The sequence below is a fragment of the Lonchura striata genome, chromosome 2 (genome assembly GCF_046129695.1).
Source record: "Lonchura striata isolate bLonStr1 chromosome 2, bLonStr1.mat, whole genome shotgun sequence".
Taxonomy (NCBI): Eukaryota; Metazoa; Chordata; class Aves; order Passeriformes; family Estrildidae; genus Lonchura; species Lonchura striata.
In genome coordinates this window covers 82,459,411-82,475,835 of record NC_134604.1, presented here as the reverse complement: position 1 = coordinate 82,475,835, position 16,425 = coordinate 82,459,411, and the positions used below count along the sequence as shown (strand labels likewise).

The 16,425-nt window shown below is 38.9% G+C and overlaps 2 protein-coding genes across 5 annotated transcripts; one reads left to right on the top strand and one right to left on the bottom strand.

The window, feature by feature from the left end:
* Positions 1-200: 200 nt before the first annotated feature.
* Positions 201-11,910, bottom strand: ABHD13 (abhydrolase domain containing 13). Of its 3 annotated transcripts, none has more exons than XM_021546590.2 (3): positions 11,740-11,910; positions 10,018-10,053; positions 201-5,982 (listed from the first exon to the last, which is right to left on the bottom strand). In XM_021546590.2, exon 3 carries the CDS (start codon positions 5,945-5,947, stop codon positions 4,934-4,936), a length of 1,014 nt encoding a protein of 337 aa, XP_021402265.1. In that variant the 5' UTR covers positions 5,948-5,982; positions 10,018-10,053; positions 11,740-11,910; the 3' UTR covers positions 201-4,933. The 3 variants fall into 3 exon arrangements, 2 of the variants coding, with proteins under 2 accessions (XP_021402265.1, XP_077637637.1); XM_077781511.1 differs by having other exon boundaries at positions 10,018-10,049; positions 11,740-11,837; XR_002466910.2 differs by lacking the exon at positions 201-5,982 and adding an exon at positions 9,003-9,062 and having other exon boundaries at positions 11,740-11,785.
* A 3-nt stretch (positions 11,911-11,913) lies between these two features.
* Positions 11,914-16,173, top strand: LIG4 (DNA ligase 4). 2 transcript variants are annotated; one of them, XM_021546587.2, is made up of 2 exons: positions 11,914-12,014; positions 12,544-16,173. In XM_021546587.2, the coding sequence occupies exon 2, from the start codon at positions 12,558-12,560 to the stop codon at positions 15,294-15,296; it is 2,739 nt and encodes a 912-aa protein (XP_021402262.2). In that variant the 5' UTR covers positions 11,914-12,014; positions 12,544-12,557; the 3' UTR covers positions 15,297-16,173. The 2 variants fall into 2 exon arrangements, with proteins under 2 accessions (XP_021402262.2, XP_021402263.2); XM_021546588.3 differs by lacking the exon at positions 11,914-12,014 and adding an exon at positions 12,247-12,337.
* The last annotated feature ends 252 nt before the right edge of the window (positions 16,174-16,425 follow it).

The following is a 16,425-nucleotide window of genomic DNA, read 5'->3' as shown; positions in this document are numbered from 1 at the left end:
GGATGCATGACAAAGCTTAGAAATATATTTGTAATATGCTTTTTCCCCTGATATAATAGCTTTCCACAAAGGCCACATCTAACGATGTCTAGACCATGTTCTCTGACTTTAGTCAATCACTGAAAATGATACCTTGGGGTTGATCTGTTACTATGCAAACACACTGAAGACAGGCCACAAACTAGAATAAGACATTAACAGCACTTTTAATGTATCAATTTATTGCATATGTCAGTACATAAAAATAGAAAAGTGTTTTTTGTAAAATTAACTTTATTGTAAAAACCAACTAGAATGATAATGTAAAACTTTGCCACAATTAGCACATATACAATAACATTTATGCCTTGTCTACAAAACTTAAGAATACTTCATAAGACAGTTTTGGTTTAACTATATATTAAAGAAAAATCAAATAAAAAGCTTGCATCTCATAATCAGTGACAGTTTCTGAATTCAAAACATAAGTGTTATTTAGAACTTCAATATGCTATCTCTATTTACACTTCTGTGGGGTTCTACTCTAAATTATACAAGCAGGATGGCATTGCAAATTATACCTAATGGGATACATCAGGCTGATCCCACTACATGCAAGAGGCACTGATTTTATATTTGGCAGAAGTGCCCCTAGCAAAATTGCCTGTCATTAACAAAAATAAAATGCATTTTTCAAGAACTGATGAAATAAATTTTGGAGGTATGTCTGCATCTTTTTGCTAACAGAAAAGACCATACCTTGGGCTCTCAATTGTGCCTTGCATTCTTCAGTGTGAATATCCAGCATGACCCAATTAGCTTAGAGATGCTGATATGCATATTTTGTATAAATAGTTAATCCTTCTGCCCTTCAGCTGACAGATTGTCCGTAGCCTACCAAATGCATTTGTGCTCTATTTCTAATTTTACCTGAGAAATGGACATGAGGGCAGCTAAACCAGTTAATGTTTCTCCAGAAGAAAGCACAGCTTATCTCTCTGCATTTCACATTTCAGAAACAAATTCTGGGAATGTAAACTTGGGTTAGTAGGAAGCCTCAAGTATTTCCACTAATTAAAACCACAAGTGTGCATACACAAGGTTTTATGCTTTCTTACAAGGAACTCTACTGCTACGGCTGTTCAACTCCTGACCCCTCCCCAGGAATTTTGTTTTTACTTTTTTTTTTTAACGTAAATTTCTTCTTAGAAAATTCCTTTAATGAACATATTTAAACTAAGGCTTTCTTACAACCCTGTGAAAAGAACTTGACTTCTTCTCAAACTAGAAATTCATATCTACAGGACAAATATTTGGGAAACATCTATACGCAAATGGTATTAAATAAAATAAATGCACCAGTATCATAACACACAATTTGGCAATTTAAAGTTATTATTACTATGTTGCTTGCAGTTCAGTTTTTAGCAGCAGATAACCGTGGTTTCCGTCACACAGTCCATGAAATAAAAACAAGTCTTCACTTGTCAGAACAAATTTCCTCCCCCTTCTTCCTCCCTCCTTCCCTTAAAGAATTGTATGCAGAGCAGTGGAATACTTGCATAAAAATATCACTTCCCTCCTATTTTTCTTCAGTGGACTTCATAACCAATGCAATGGCATAAAACATTTATTCACAAGTGTATGTGGCCAACTCATTAAGTGAGAAACAAAACTGTGCATATGTGGAAGCTGGAAGAAACCACACAAGTATAAAGGATGCATATATGATAATTGTGTCAACTCATACCCAATACCTGAAAAATTAAAGTTTCATATTTATGTCCTGCAGACAATATAATGAAAACATATATGGCTTTATAATAAAAAGCAATGTTTAGATACAGCCCACTTTGAAGAGTTTCAGATTGCCATAATCTAACAAAACACATTTGACTTTGTTTTAGCAACTGTGTGCTCAAATAGGAACACTTAATTTGCATACAAGTACCACATAATACCAGGGGTATTCTGGGGTTGAGAGTTTTGTTTTGATTGGTGGGAAGTGGGGTTACATGCTATGTTACATTAGAAATTGATGCTTTGTGAGCACCCTCCCTCACCCCCACAATGGTATTTTATATGACAACTTCTGAAATAACTACTTTCTCTTCATTCTGTGTCAAACAATTAATCTACTCTTTTGGCTTCATCAACTGAATTTTAGAAAAGTAATAGACTGCTAATTTTCCTTCTCTCCCTTCACCTCTATTTGAAAGCAATGTGAAGAAGATGAAACTATCTATGCAAGCAGCTTACATCTCACTGTAGAATGCATCAAGGAAAGGCAATGCTGTGTCTATCAACTCCTTTCTACTGTACAAACATAGCCTCATCTTCCAGCCCTCAGTCAAACTTCTCCAATATACTTTGCCTAAGTACCCCTCTCCCCAAAATGAAAAAAAAATACCTCAAAAGTATCACTACTGTAAGGCTGAAAAGATAGTTTTGGTTTCACTCAGATTGAAAAGTATGCTCTATGTTTTTACATCTATAGACCCACAAAGATGTATAGTTTTTCTTCAATCAACTCTATGAAAACCTTAATAATAGTATCACAGGATACTATTATTACACAAAATAATAGTAATATTACTATTATCACAAGATACTTTGCTTACCAGAGAAAGCAGCAACTGCTGGTATGTAAATGTTTATTTAAAAAAAAAAAAAAAACAAAAACAACCAAATTTATGAAAAGATGTATCGTCCTACTACAAACTGCTGACAACTATTACCCACATGTACCTAAGAACTATAATTCCATTAGGAGGCATAACCATTAAGGCACCAGTTCAGGAAAGCAGTTTTATTAAACCAGGGAATTTAAGCACAAGCTTAAACAGATTTTAAGCATGTGCTGAGATGCTTTTCTGAATCAGGACAACATGGCAGAAAAGTTTACTTAAAAATTTGAATCCAAAGGGCAACTTTAAAGATTGCGTGGAAGATTTTCCAATTTGTTCTTTCCATTAAAAAAGAATATTTTGAAGAGGCAAGCCCAGCTGCAGCAGATGATAATTAAACCTGCAGAAGAGATCTAAACAGCTCCTACACTCCATTAGAGACTAAGCTAGCAGCATGTCTTTGACCACAGAATCAAGGTTGGAAGAGACCTTCAAGGTCATCTAGTACAATCATCAACCTAACACAACCATAATCACCCCTAAACCATATCCCCAAGTGCCACATCCAGATGATGCGAATTATTCCAGAGCTGGTGATTCCACTGCCTCTTCGGGCAACTTAGTCCAATGGCTAACCACTCTCCCAGTGAAATTTGTTTTATAATATCTAATTTGAACCTTCTTTGATGCAAGGCCATTTCCTCTCATCCTTGCACTTGAAACATGCCAGAAGAGGCTGACCCTCACTTTACTACAGCCTCCTTCCAAGTGGTTGTAGAGCAATGAGGTCTCTCCCTGAGCCACCTTTTCTTTCAACTACACACCACCATATCCCTCAGCTGCTCCTCACAGGACTTGTGCCCCAGACCCTTCCCCGCTCTTTTATACAACTCTGGACTTGCTCCAGCTTTCTTGTAGTGAAGGGCCCAGAACTGAACACAGAACTTGAGGTGTGGCCTCACCAATGTCAAGTACAGGGGGATGATCACTGCCCTGGTCCTTCTGGCCACACTGTTTTTGATAGAGGCCAAGATGCCATTGGCCTTCTTGACCACTTGGACACACTGTGGGCTTAGAGCCAGGCTGTTGACTAGCATCTCCAAGTTGCTTTTCGAGCAGCTCTCAAGCCACTCTTTCCCCAGCCTGTAGTGATGCATGGGATTGTGACTCAAGTGCAGGACCCAGCCTTTCATCTTGCTGAACCTTGTGCAGTTGGCCTTGGCTTGCTGCTCCAGTCAATCAGTAACTGCAGAGCCTTCCTACCCTCAATGACAGGACCATCTAGAACTATCTGCTCGTTTTCATTATCCTTACTGTAGCAACTGTACACATTTATCTCTAATCATGTGATCACTGATAATGATTTGAATTTGTCTCTTTAGGAGGTATAAATAAAGAGCACAAACATTTAACTACACCAACGAAAAAGTCTGAACACAAAAACCTACTTTTACCTTGTATGACCACCCATTTTGCCTTAAGAATTATCACCTCAAATGCACAAGCAGACTAGTACTAACAAATAGTTTGCCTGTGCATTAGTGAGGAGAGCTTGAGGCAGAATGGAGCTTAGATTGCACTGATCTCTTTCAGCAAATTTACTTCTATTTTCTATACAGAAATTGCCTAAGTAAAATCCTGAAGTCATGATGTTAGGCACATACAACCTTCTGTGCACTATTATAATACAAACAGCAAATGAAAATAAGGAAAGTATCTTTTCATCTTCAGCTGCAGTTTGACATATATAAGTTTGCATAACCATAGAAGCCAGTAATAACCCAGGATAGTATACCTGCAAGTATACTCTACCATTTAAGTTATTTTATATTATTTAGCCCATTAAAGTCTTCCCACTTTGCATAATATAAAATTTCAAGAAATAAAACACTAATCTCATGCATGGCACATATTAAATAAACTCTAAGAGAAGCAACTAATCATTGTGCTAACCATGGCTGTCCAAAAAGCTCACACATACAGCAGTGAATACCAAAGAGCCTCCCGTTGTTCTAAATACATTCTGTACTATTTTTGTAGCAAGTTTCTTTAATAGCATCTGTTGTACATATCAAACAAGTGGAATATATGGACAGAGATACCAAAAAAGTATGAGAAAGACATAAAATGGTTCATTTACAATGCTGCAAATGTAAAAGTTATCTGGAACATCTTAATAAAATATCAGACCTTTCCAAGTTTAATTTCACTCTTTAGGCAAGTACAGACATGACATACATTTAAAAACAGATATTCTTTTACCACTTATCACAAATCAAAGTACAGTGCAGGTACTTGCCCCACTCCACTCCAAAGAAGAATATTAATTATATTATTGTTACATTAGACGATGTTTTCGCCATTTCTTCAGGGGCGTGACTCTTTATTACTTCTTTGATGAACTGTTCCAGTGCAGTGAAATAACCCTGGCACTGCCAAGTGTCATTGTGAGTTCCATCAGGAAATATTGCCAATCTCTTAGTCCGAGCTGGGGATAATTCGTAAAGTTGCTTCATCATAACTGGTGGAATTAACTGGTCAGACAACCCAGAGATGAAGAGAGAAGGCATTCTGCACTGAGAAATTTTTCTGTAGGATAGAAATTTATTTTTGTAGCACCACAGCGGAAGATACCTCATCGGAAAGAAAGAGAACAAAGTGCTGGCCATGTATGGGATGCTAAGAAAGGTGTTCTCCACCACAATGGCAGAAATCCTATGGGAATTTTCAGAAGCTAAGTGAATAGCTACTGCTCCCCCCAAGGAACGGCCAAAAAGAAAAATTTTTGTTTTATCAAGATCAGACCGAGTCATCACATAGTCTAAGACAGCCTCAGAATCTAAGTACAAGCCTTCTTCGCTTGCTTCTCCTTCGCTTTTGCCATAACCTCTATAATCGACCAGAATTAAGTTTACTTTCAGGTTTACCAGCATTAGCAAAGCATTTGGCAACCTGTGGCCAATGTTGCCTGCATTCCCATGAAAGTAAATGATGGTTGGAGAATACGCTGCATTGTCCCCTGTGTATCTCAGCAGAATAAGATTGAGAAGAACTCCATCTTTGGTTTTGATGAAGATGTTTTCATGTGGTATACCAGTAGGCATAGGAACATAAAGGCGTGATGAAGAGGGCTGCTCAGGAAAGTAAAGCAGAACATCCTGGAATTTATATAATATACCTGCTATTGATACAAATATTAATATAAGGAGTATAATGCCTCCATACAAATGAAAAGTCACTATCAAGGGCAAAAGACAAATACGGCAGAGACTCCAAGACCAGGAAGCCAAAGCTAGTAGCCATCTTTTAGCAAAGGTCCAAAGCATCCATGATTTTTCCATTGTGGAAGTCAGTGATCTTTTACTCCAAGTAAATCCTGCAAAAGAACCCAAATGCATACATTTAAATATAGGAAAAGGAAAAAGGTAGCAATTTAAGCATTTGTACTTGTAGAATATTAATTAATAGCAAGTCAATGTATTGGAGCATTAACATAAAATTTGGTGGCAAACAACCTTTGAAGTTTCAGAAACCTTTTGATTCTGTAAAACAAGCAGAAATGCAATCAAAAGGAAAGGCTTTAGAACTCCACAAAATCCCATTTATGGTACTTCTGCAGGCAGTCCATTAACAGCACTAGAAGACTGGTTGACTGAGATCACAGTAACCTCTGCTTTCCCTCAGACTTTCCTACTAAGCAAGAGAAAAACCATACAGACTGTATCACTAGTTTGTGAAGGCTGTTCAGCTGCTCGTATAAGTAACTCTAAAATTCAGAGAGCACAAATTAAAATAGCCTTTATTTCTATGTTGCTAAGTAGCATGCAGTAAGCCTGTGCACGTCACTCTGCAGCCAGTGAAGGCTCACCACACATCCCAGCACTGCTATGGATTAGTGGCTGTCTTTCAGCATTTAAATCAACTGTGGTTACAGAGCAACACCTGAACTGCTCAGAAGAGACTCCTCTATGCTAAGATACCACATTGTATGTGGTAATGTACCACTTATGATAGATTTTTTTTGCTATATTTTGATTGCTTATGATTTATAGCAATCGTTTTCCACTATGAGATCAGTAATCCGCATGAAGTCTTTAGCTGGATGGAAGATTTTATCATCATGCAAGACCACTGAAAACATCCATTAACTACATTATTCTCTGATCAATGAAAAGCACTGCTGAAAATACCAAACATGAAAACAGACTCATGATAAAAGCATACACACAGCATAAAATGAGGAGAGCTATGTTAATGACAATGGATTAAACCTCCTTTCCAACCAAAAGATATGTCTCACTCCTGGTTCATATGGAAACAGACAAAAACTGCCAAACCTACACAAAAACTACAGTAACCATTTAGTCACCACCGACTTGAATAATCACACTACCTGGAAGGAACACAAACTCACTTGTTTGAGAACACTAAGATACATAGCAGATAATAGTTACACTTCTGACACAAAGTTATAATCTCCTAAAATTGACATAGCACAGCCATAATCTGAATTCAAACTCCAAAGGAGTTTGACATGCAGAGATGCATCCAGGTATTTTATATCAGCCATCTTGGTATGCTTGAGTGATAAAAGGTGACCTCTGCAGCTACACCCTTTGCATTCCACAGATCTGACCAGGAAAACCTGCCTTCTCTATTTTAAGCAAAAATTAGAAATAAATCAGAAATAAAAATAAATAGGCCACATCTTAAGATTCACATATTAACCAAACCAAATGTGATATTAAGCTTTTTTATAGTGCATCTACTCCAAATACATAAAACTGGTGAAATATAAGGTAGTCTTAAAGAGCAGTTATCTCAACTTTGTTCTTTATATTGTTTATAAATTCATGTTTATTATCCATATCCAAGTATGCACAATTACTGTCTATAGGAAAATTTAATTCCTGTGATCCATTTCCCTTGAACTCACAATGATTAGAAGACATATGAAGTAGCTACTTCAATTTTCAAGATAACTTCCTAAAGAAGTTAGCAAGCATTTCCTGCATTACATTTCAAGCCTATAAGAACATTGATAATGAGACAATAAAACCATTCTCCTTACCTTCACTATTCAATATTTTGCTGGCTTTCTTACAAAATTAAAGAAACTTCAATAATTTTTTCTCAACAAGATATTCACAAGAGTAAGAGACCCACTGTTAAACAAAAGTACTAAGCAAGAAAGAATAAAAATCTCACTACAAGTTATGAAACTTTGCAACAGCTATCTCACGTACACCATGGATTATTATTTGGAGACTGATACACACAGTTGATTTTATAAGCCATGTTAGTTTCATGAGATGGGCATCACTTCTAGTTTTATTTCAGCAGGCTAATAGTATCAATATATTATACTATTGAGATATTTCTGCTGTGCAATTACTTCTGATATATATATAGGTGTATATATATATAGGTATAGACAAATACTTTGCTACTGAAATTGCAAAGCTAGTACATCCTACAACTAAAGCTCAACATGCAGTAAGTAGTTAACAGGAAGAGAAAACTACACAGCCACAAATGTTTTACTCTCACTACATATTTAAATAAAGCTGACTACACCACCATATTGAATAACTACATTACTACTAAAGTTTTTTCCCAGCAATATGAAACTTCACTGGTTCCATTCATGTCCAGGCCTTCACATCTTGTTGCAAGATTTGCCAGTTAGGAAACTAAGATCAAAACTTTTCATAGGTTCCTCCCCATCTTTCAATACCAATTAAAAGATCACTAGAGCAGAAAAGGATGGTCTATCTAACAAGCATACAGGCCTAAAAGAGACTCTAAGCCAAATCAATATAATCTCATTTTCAATAAAGCTACAATCCACACTTTTCTACAGAACTCAAAATAACACACCTTCCAAACACCATCTTAGAGAGCAGAAGGTGAAACAAATAGAACAAAAATTCCACTTGAAGGACAAAAATAGAAAGGATAAGCAAATATAGTAATATTCAGTGAGCAGTAAGGTCAGCACTTTTTGAAGTGTATGAGATTTGAGACTGTTCAACATACTGCAAGACAACACACACAAAATTCTCTTTTTGGTCTTTATTTCCCACTCCTGATATGCTGGATGGGAAGTTACTAACCTTTCAAGCAGTTTACAATGTAATACCTTATGATGAAAATACTCTGCCATGAATTATGAAGAGCATGTGTTGAATTTCTCTTGCAATTTTATGACTAATAGGAGGCCAGAATAATCTGGAAAAGGCATGAGAGTGGGAGAACAGCATATTTAGACTTTGATGTCTGATGTGGTCAACTTGAGAAGAAGAGCAGACCCACCAACCAACCCAACCTGGGCAAACCTGATCCTCTCTCTAGCCAAGACTGCTTCTGTTCCTAGACTTCCCGTAACTGTGTGATGTCCCAGTCATATCAAGAAGCATTCGCCCCTTTAAGTTCTTGGAGGTCATGCTTGCGTCACTAAAAAAAATATTTTTTTATGAAATATTGTATTACAGCATTGTATTTCATGTAATTGTTGTAACTTTGAAAACAAGATTCTCCTGTAACAAGAAGTCAAATCCTGTTTTACAGCATTCACAATATTTCATAATCACCGATTATTTAAACTAAGTAGAAGGCTAAGTAAATAAACATAAGGTCATTTAAGATACATTTTTCATCTTGTCACTCTGATAACATGCATTTGAAAGGCTCACTTTCAGAAATCCTGATACTTCCTACAACTATTTATCTGGTGATGCTTGTAAGCTTAAAAGACAAACAGAAGACAGTACTGAAATACAAAGCATTACGGGGGGAATTATGGCTATATAGGAACAGCAGTGCAGCCCAAATCAAGGTTAAGACCTAATGCAAGTAAGACTTGGCCAGACTGCTGCTGTACCTTTGGCTTAAACTGCCATGGAAATGTATTGTCTCTCAAAACAGAAAGGAAATTTGGAAGCAGCGAGTTTCAGTTTTGTGTTGGGATATACACACATGTTGATATATACACACACACCCCTGCTCCCATATCTGTACATCTCCACTGTTGAATCCACAGCCTAGGAACTATAGCAGACCTCTATCAGATGAGTTACAAGTCCCAAAATAAGGTAGCTACTGAAATACAAATCACTCACAATAAAAAATTTGAGAAAAAAAAACCCCTCTTTATGATCAAGACATTTTAACAATATTCTATTTTGCCCTAATGTTATTTTTAAATGGTTAACACCATTATCAACTGAAAAAGAAATCACAAAAATTCAAGTATATATTTAAAGTACCAGGGAACAATTTTTCATTCATTTTGAATGGCAGCTAAAATTACTCTTGTATCCGCCACAGGTTCTGTTGTTTTGCCTTTGTCTATATTTGTAAAATTGAACAGCATTATTTTCATAGACTAATCATATCATAAAACATTTACCTTTAGATGTGATGATTTCCCAGGCTTCATCTCTGCCTGAAAGACAATTCCATTTATGAATTTTGAGTAAAATAGTTTTGAATTACACATGTAATTTACTGTTTATCTTGTTACTTGAAAGAAGAAGTGATAAGAGCCAAACCCCTTAAAAGTTACAACCACTTCACTAATGAAACTCATGCTCTTCCTATTAACCTTGTTAGAGACATTTGATGAACTTGAAAACATCTTATTATGAAGTTCAACAATCACAATGAAATGTCCTGGATCATATATACAACACACAGTGTAGGATAATTCTGTAATATGATAATAATATACATATATAATTATAATAATTTTACTAACATAGTGTATATATAGCGCTTAAAAACAAGTATTACATTCTCACCTTAAAACTAACTTTTAGTACATAAGTAGCTTTAAACCTAGTGCTAAGAAGCACCATCAAGTTTTTGATGTCTGCTTCCTGAAGAAAAGCCTTGAGTATAACCTTAAATCTTGACACTCACTTGACACTTTGGATTTCAAAGCAAACAAAAAAATTTTCTCTGTGTTCTTAAGAAATAGCCAACAACATCTGTATGTCTCCACTTCATTTTCCTAGATTCTACCTCCTCCAGACACAGACGGGATTTGCACAAGTGTTACATTTACTCATATTTATTCAGAAGACATCTGTAAGTATAAATATTAGGTCCTCAACTATAAGAAGTTAGTTTCAGAGGGGGGAACTGATCTGGAAGAAAACCTACAAGCTTAGTAAGGACCAGAAAAATACACTTTCTTAGTACTAAAGTCCTACAGAAACACCCATTAAAAAATAAAAAAAAAAGAAAAAAGAGAAAAAATAACATCAAAATAGCAACTTTTAACAAAGGAAAAAGTACAGTAAGAATAAATTAAGCGTCACACATTTTATGGCTCTGGCTTTTAAATCGAGTCACTTGTCCTGCTTATTCCAAGCAGCAAACATCCTCAGCTCTGCATCCAGTTGTATATATTGATAACTGAAAATGTTTTCCCCTTACCGCCGCGATATTTCTCCTCCCAGATGACAAATGGTACAAAGTATCATCGCGATTCAATGTCTCGAATTACGATGATACTGTGCAAAAAAAAACCCCAAACAACAACAAAACAAAGTTGTCTATATCTTAACTTGGAACCTTCACTTTCTAGGGACCATAGGCTCCTAAAACACAATAATTTCGAAGCTTGTTAAATTGCTTCCTTTTTGACTGAAGAAAAACGCCCAGCTCAGTCTTTTCCAAACGATCACTTGGCCCATTTAGAACTCTACAGTTACCATCAGCCCCACCTGCTACAAGCACCCATTTGCAGGAATTGTTCCATCTGGCAGTGGAGACAAACTAAACACTGGAGCGAGACCTTGCTGCCAAGAAGCTGTAAGGTCTCCGGGGCTCCGCAGGAAGGCACTTGCAGGAACTTTTACAGGCGCTGTCACGGCAGCAGCTCCCGGGCAGCCACGTCCCGCTGTGCGGGCACGGGAGCCGCACACCGCCGGGGCGACGTCCCGCTACCTCCGCCCCAGGAAGAGCCGCGTTAGCTCCGGCGAGACCCCAACCCGGAGCCCAAGCCAGACCGCAACCCGGAGCCCACCCCGGAGCCCACACCCGCCGGCCGCCCCCGCTCCCCGGCCCGGCGCGGCCCCAGGCGCCGGCACCGCCCCGCTCCCGAGCCGAGGCCCGCCGGACCCACCCGCCGCATCCTCCCGGGCGGCCGCCGCCGCTGCCTCGGGCCAGCGCACACCCCGAGGCGCAACTTCAACCACCGCTCCTTCCTCCCGAGGCAGGAAGTCACCGCAGCCACGGTTCCGCTTCCAGGGCACAGCCCGGCCGCTCTCCCTGCTCTCCCCGCCTTTTCCCCCCCCGGGCTCCCCGCCCGGCCGGGGGAGGAGCGCGGCGTCAGCGCCCGGCCCTCCTTTTCCGGGGCCGTGGGAGGCCGGCTGTCAGCCCGGCTCCGCCGCGGCTCCCGTGAGTGTGCTCTGGGTGCCCGTTCCTGCATGCCCCGGGCTGTGTGCTGCCGTGCGGTGCCCCGCGGGCCGTGCCCGCTCCCCGCCGTGCTGGGCATGCGGGCGCGGCTGTGCGGCCCCTCTCGGCCCGCCGGGCGCCGCTCCCTCCGCCGGCACGGAGCGGCCGAGCGACGAGGGACAAGGGACAAGGGGGGTGGCGGGGGCAGGCTGCGTTCTGGGCGCAGGTGGAGGAGGAAATCGGTCTCCGAGCACGGAAAGCTCCCGCCTGGGCAGCAGCGGGAGGGGAGCGCGGTGCCTTCTCCTGCCGTGTAGACCTTTGTCGAGGTGATGCCACTGTTTCAGTGTCGCAGCCTCGCTGCTGAGTTTGACCCTTAAATGAGGAATCGGCTGGAGACCTTTAAGATAGTGGTTAGATCTTAGGTAGAAAAATGTGAAAAAACGTAAATCCTAATTAGAGATGGGGTGTTCTTTTTAGACAGAGTTACATGCTGGTGTTTTGTTATAAATATATAATTTTGTTTTGTTCCCAGTGAAAAGCACACTGATGGCTTCTGCACCTGTTTCACAGCCTCCTCCTAAAAAAACAGTGGCCTCTCACGTGCCTTTTGCAGATCTGTGTTCTACTCTGGAGCGAATACAGAAGTCCAAATCTCGTCCAGAGAAAACCAAGTATTTCAAGGATTTTCTGGATTCGTGGAGGAAATTCCATGATGCACTTCATCAGAAAGAGAAAGATGTCACAGATTCCTTTTACCCAGCTATGCGGCTTATTCTCCCACAGTTGGAAAGAGAAAGGATGGCATATGGAATTAAAGAAACTATGCTTGCAAAGCTCTATATTGAACTGCTTAGTTTACCAAAAGATGGAAAAGATGCTGCAAAGCTTTTAAATTATAGAACGCCTACGGGCTCTCGTGGAGATGCTGGAGATTTTGCAATGATTGCGTACTTTGTGCTAAAACCTAGGAGCCCAAAACAAGGCAGACTGACAATAGAACAAGTCAATGAACATTTAGATGCGATTGCTAATAATAATGCTGCTAAAAACAAGGGGCAGCTAAAGAAAAGTCTTCTTCAGTTAATTACCCAGAGCACAGCACTGGAACAAAAATGGCTTATCCGAATGATTATAAAGGATCTAAAGCTTGGTGTTAGTCAACAAACTATATTTTCAATTTTTCATCCTGATGCTGCTGAATTACACAATGTTACTACTGATTTGGAAAAAGTTTGCAGACAACTGCATGATCCCTCTGTCTCACTTAGTGATGTTTCTATCATGTTGTTTTCTGCCTTTAAACCAATGCTTGCTGCTATTGCAGATGTCCAGCAAATTGAGAAACAAATGGGTAACCAGACATTCTACATAGAAACCAAGCTGGATGGTGAACGTATGCAGATGCACAAAGATGGGGATGTGTACAAGTATTTTTCCCGAAATGGGTTTGACTATACTCAGCAGTTTGGTGCTTCACCCCTTGAAGGTTCATTAACACCATTTATTCACAATGTATTTAAGAGCAATATACAAAATTGCATTCTTGATGGTGAAATGATGGCTTACAATCCTGAGGCACAAAGTTTTATGCAAAAAGGAAACAAATTTGACATAAAAAGAATGGTGGAGGACTCTGATCTGCAGACCTGCTTCTGTGTATTTGATGTATTGATGGTTAATGATCAGAAGCTCGGGCATGAAGTACTAAGCAAAAGATATGAAATCTTAAGTAGTGTATTCACCCCTGTAAAGGGCAGGATACATGTTGTCCATAAGAGAAGTGCCAGAACAAGAAAAGAAGTAATTGATGCTTTAAATGAAGCCATAGATAACAGAGAGGAAGGAATTATGGTGAAAAATCCCATGTCCACCTACAAGCCTGACAAACGTGGGGAAGGCTGGTTAAAAATCAAGCCAGAATATGTCAATGGACTGATGGATGAACTGGACCTTTTAATTGTTGGTGGTTACTGGGGGAAGGGGTCTCGTGGTGGAATGATGTCTCATTTTCTATGCGCTGTTGCAGAGACGCCCCCTCCGAATGAAAAACCGACCATTTTCCACTCCATTTGTCGTGTTGGCTCTGGCTATACTATGAAAGAGTTGTATGATCTAGGCTTGAAACTGGCTAAACACTGGAAGCCCTACCATAGGAAGGACCCTCCTGGTAACATTTTGTGTGGAGCTGAAAAACCTGAAATGTACATTGAACCTTGCAACTCTGTCATAGTTCAGATCAAGGCAGCTGAGATTGTTGACAGTGATATGTATAAAACTGACTGTACTTTGAGATTCCCCCGAATTGAGAAGATAAGGGAAGACAAAGAATGGTATGAGTGCATGACTTCAGACATGTTAGAAGACCTCAGAAACAAAGCACAAGGAAAGCTGGCATCTAAGCACCTTCATATAGATGAGTATGATGAACCACATGAGAAAAAAAGGAAAACTGTTTCAAAGGTGAGGAAGATAATTGGAATAGCTGAGCAATTTAAAGCTCCTGATCTTTCAAGTGTAAGCAAGGTTTCAAATGTGTTTGAAGATGTGGAGTTTTGTGTTATGACAGGAATGGGAAAATACTCAAAGTCTGAGCTGGAAAGCAGAATAGCCCAATGTGGTGGCAGTGTGGTACAGAACCCGGGGCCGGAGACTTACTGTGTCATTGTAGGAGTTGAGAATGTCAGAGTGAAAAACATCATTGCTTCCAACAAATATGATGTGGTGAGGGCAGAGTGGCTCCTTCAGTGTTTTCAAACCAAAATGCTGGTGCCTTGGCAACCAGCCTTTATGATTCACATGTGTCCTGACACAAAAGAACATTTTGCTCGTGAGTATGATTGTTATGGAGACAGTTACACAGCAAACACAGATGTTACACAGCTCAAGGAAGTGTTTTCAAGAATAAAAGACAGCAAGGCAATGCCTCTGGACTTGATTGCAGAGCTAGAAGAACGTTATTGGTGGAACAGTTGTCAGCTCGGTATGTTCAGAGGAAGCACTATTTATGTGGACTGTTATGCTCTTGTTAATGAGCCCCAAAGCAAAATCCCTGGAACTACACTTTCAATTAGAGCTTTGGAGCTCCGTTTTTATGGTGCAAAAGTAGTTTCTCACCTTGAAGAGGGTGTCTCCCATGTTGTTGTAGGAGAAGATTGTTCACGGGTAGAAGAGATGAAGGCACTCAGGAGAACATTTGGGAAAAAATTTAAAATTGTATCCGAGCTGTGGGTGACACACTCAGTGGAGGAAGGAGTCGCAAAGAATGAAAATCAGTACTTAGTTTAAAGCAGTTTTTAGGACTGGAGCAAAGGCATGATTGGACTCATATTTTGTGAGGTCCTAAATTTTTTGTGTGTTTTCATGTCTATTTAAAGTTGGCTCTGGCTAAAGAATAACACTGAATTGCTGAAAGCAGAGGAGGGCTTTTAATTTTACTGTTGCAGAAGCAGGAGGATGCTAAGCTATGTTGAAGGGAAAAAAAACACCACAAGATAAATAATTAAAGCCTTTTAGTCCACAAACAGGTCTCAGGAGAGATCTAAAATTTTACATTAATAAAATATGTTCGAAACTAGCTAGTTCGTTCTGGCTTTAATGCTTGCCTCCATTGTTCAAAGTGGAGACAATAATTTATAATAACTTGTAATTATTATTTTATGGAGATTCTCTGTTTATCTATTATTTAGCTATCAATTTGCAATCACATTCATGTTTTTCTGGACTTGTTTTGTATGTATTCCATATGCTAGAGAATTCAGTAATTTATAAACTTTCCATCTGGAGTATTTTAATTTGCATACATTGGTTTTAGCATTAAGCACCACAAGCCTCAGAAGCACTTTGATTTTAGGATATTGTATAGATCCAATATTTCTTTGTGTAAATAGCCTTTGTACAAAAGAATCTAAACTTTTCATTGAGGTGATAATGAATTAATCAATGACCTATATATGTATAAGATGCAAATCAATTTCTTAAAAATTATAATAGCCTCCTATGCTCATTGCAGTTTAACTGTGAATTGTGACAGGACTAAGCTTTTATAATTAACCATCACTTTATCTTTTAAAAAGATGCTTACTTTATTGTAGGATTAATTTCCAAATATCCAGTTCAATGTATATTTTTCCAATTACTAAATAAAATCTATTTTTAAAATCTGCCTGGTATCTATTTTTAGTAAGCAGCCACTTTTGAATAACACAAGACTTAATTTCTTATTTTACTGTTAGATAATTCATGCATTAACTTTGAGGGGATAAAGGTTGAGGCCTCATTTCTAGTTATGTCAACATTGGTATCAAATAGAAATTAAGTTGGGCAGGCCAGACAGAGTCAGTTTTTAGCTGACCTCTTCAATGACCTCTTCATGGTCGTGTTCATGCAAAAGTTCCTGAAAGACAAATTGGGAATT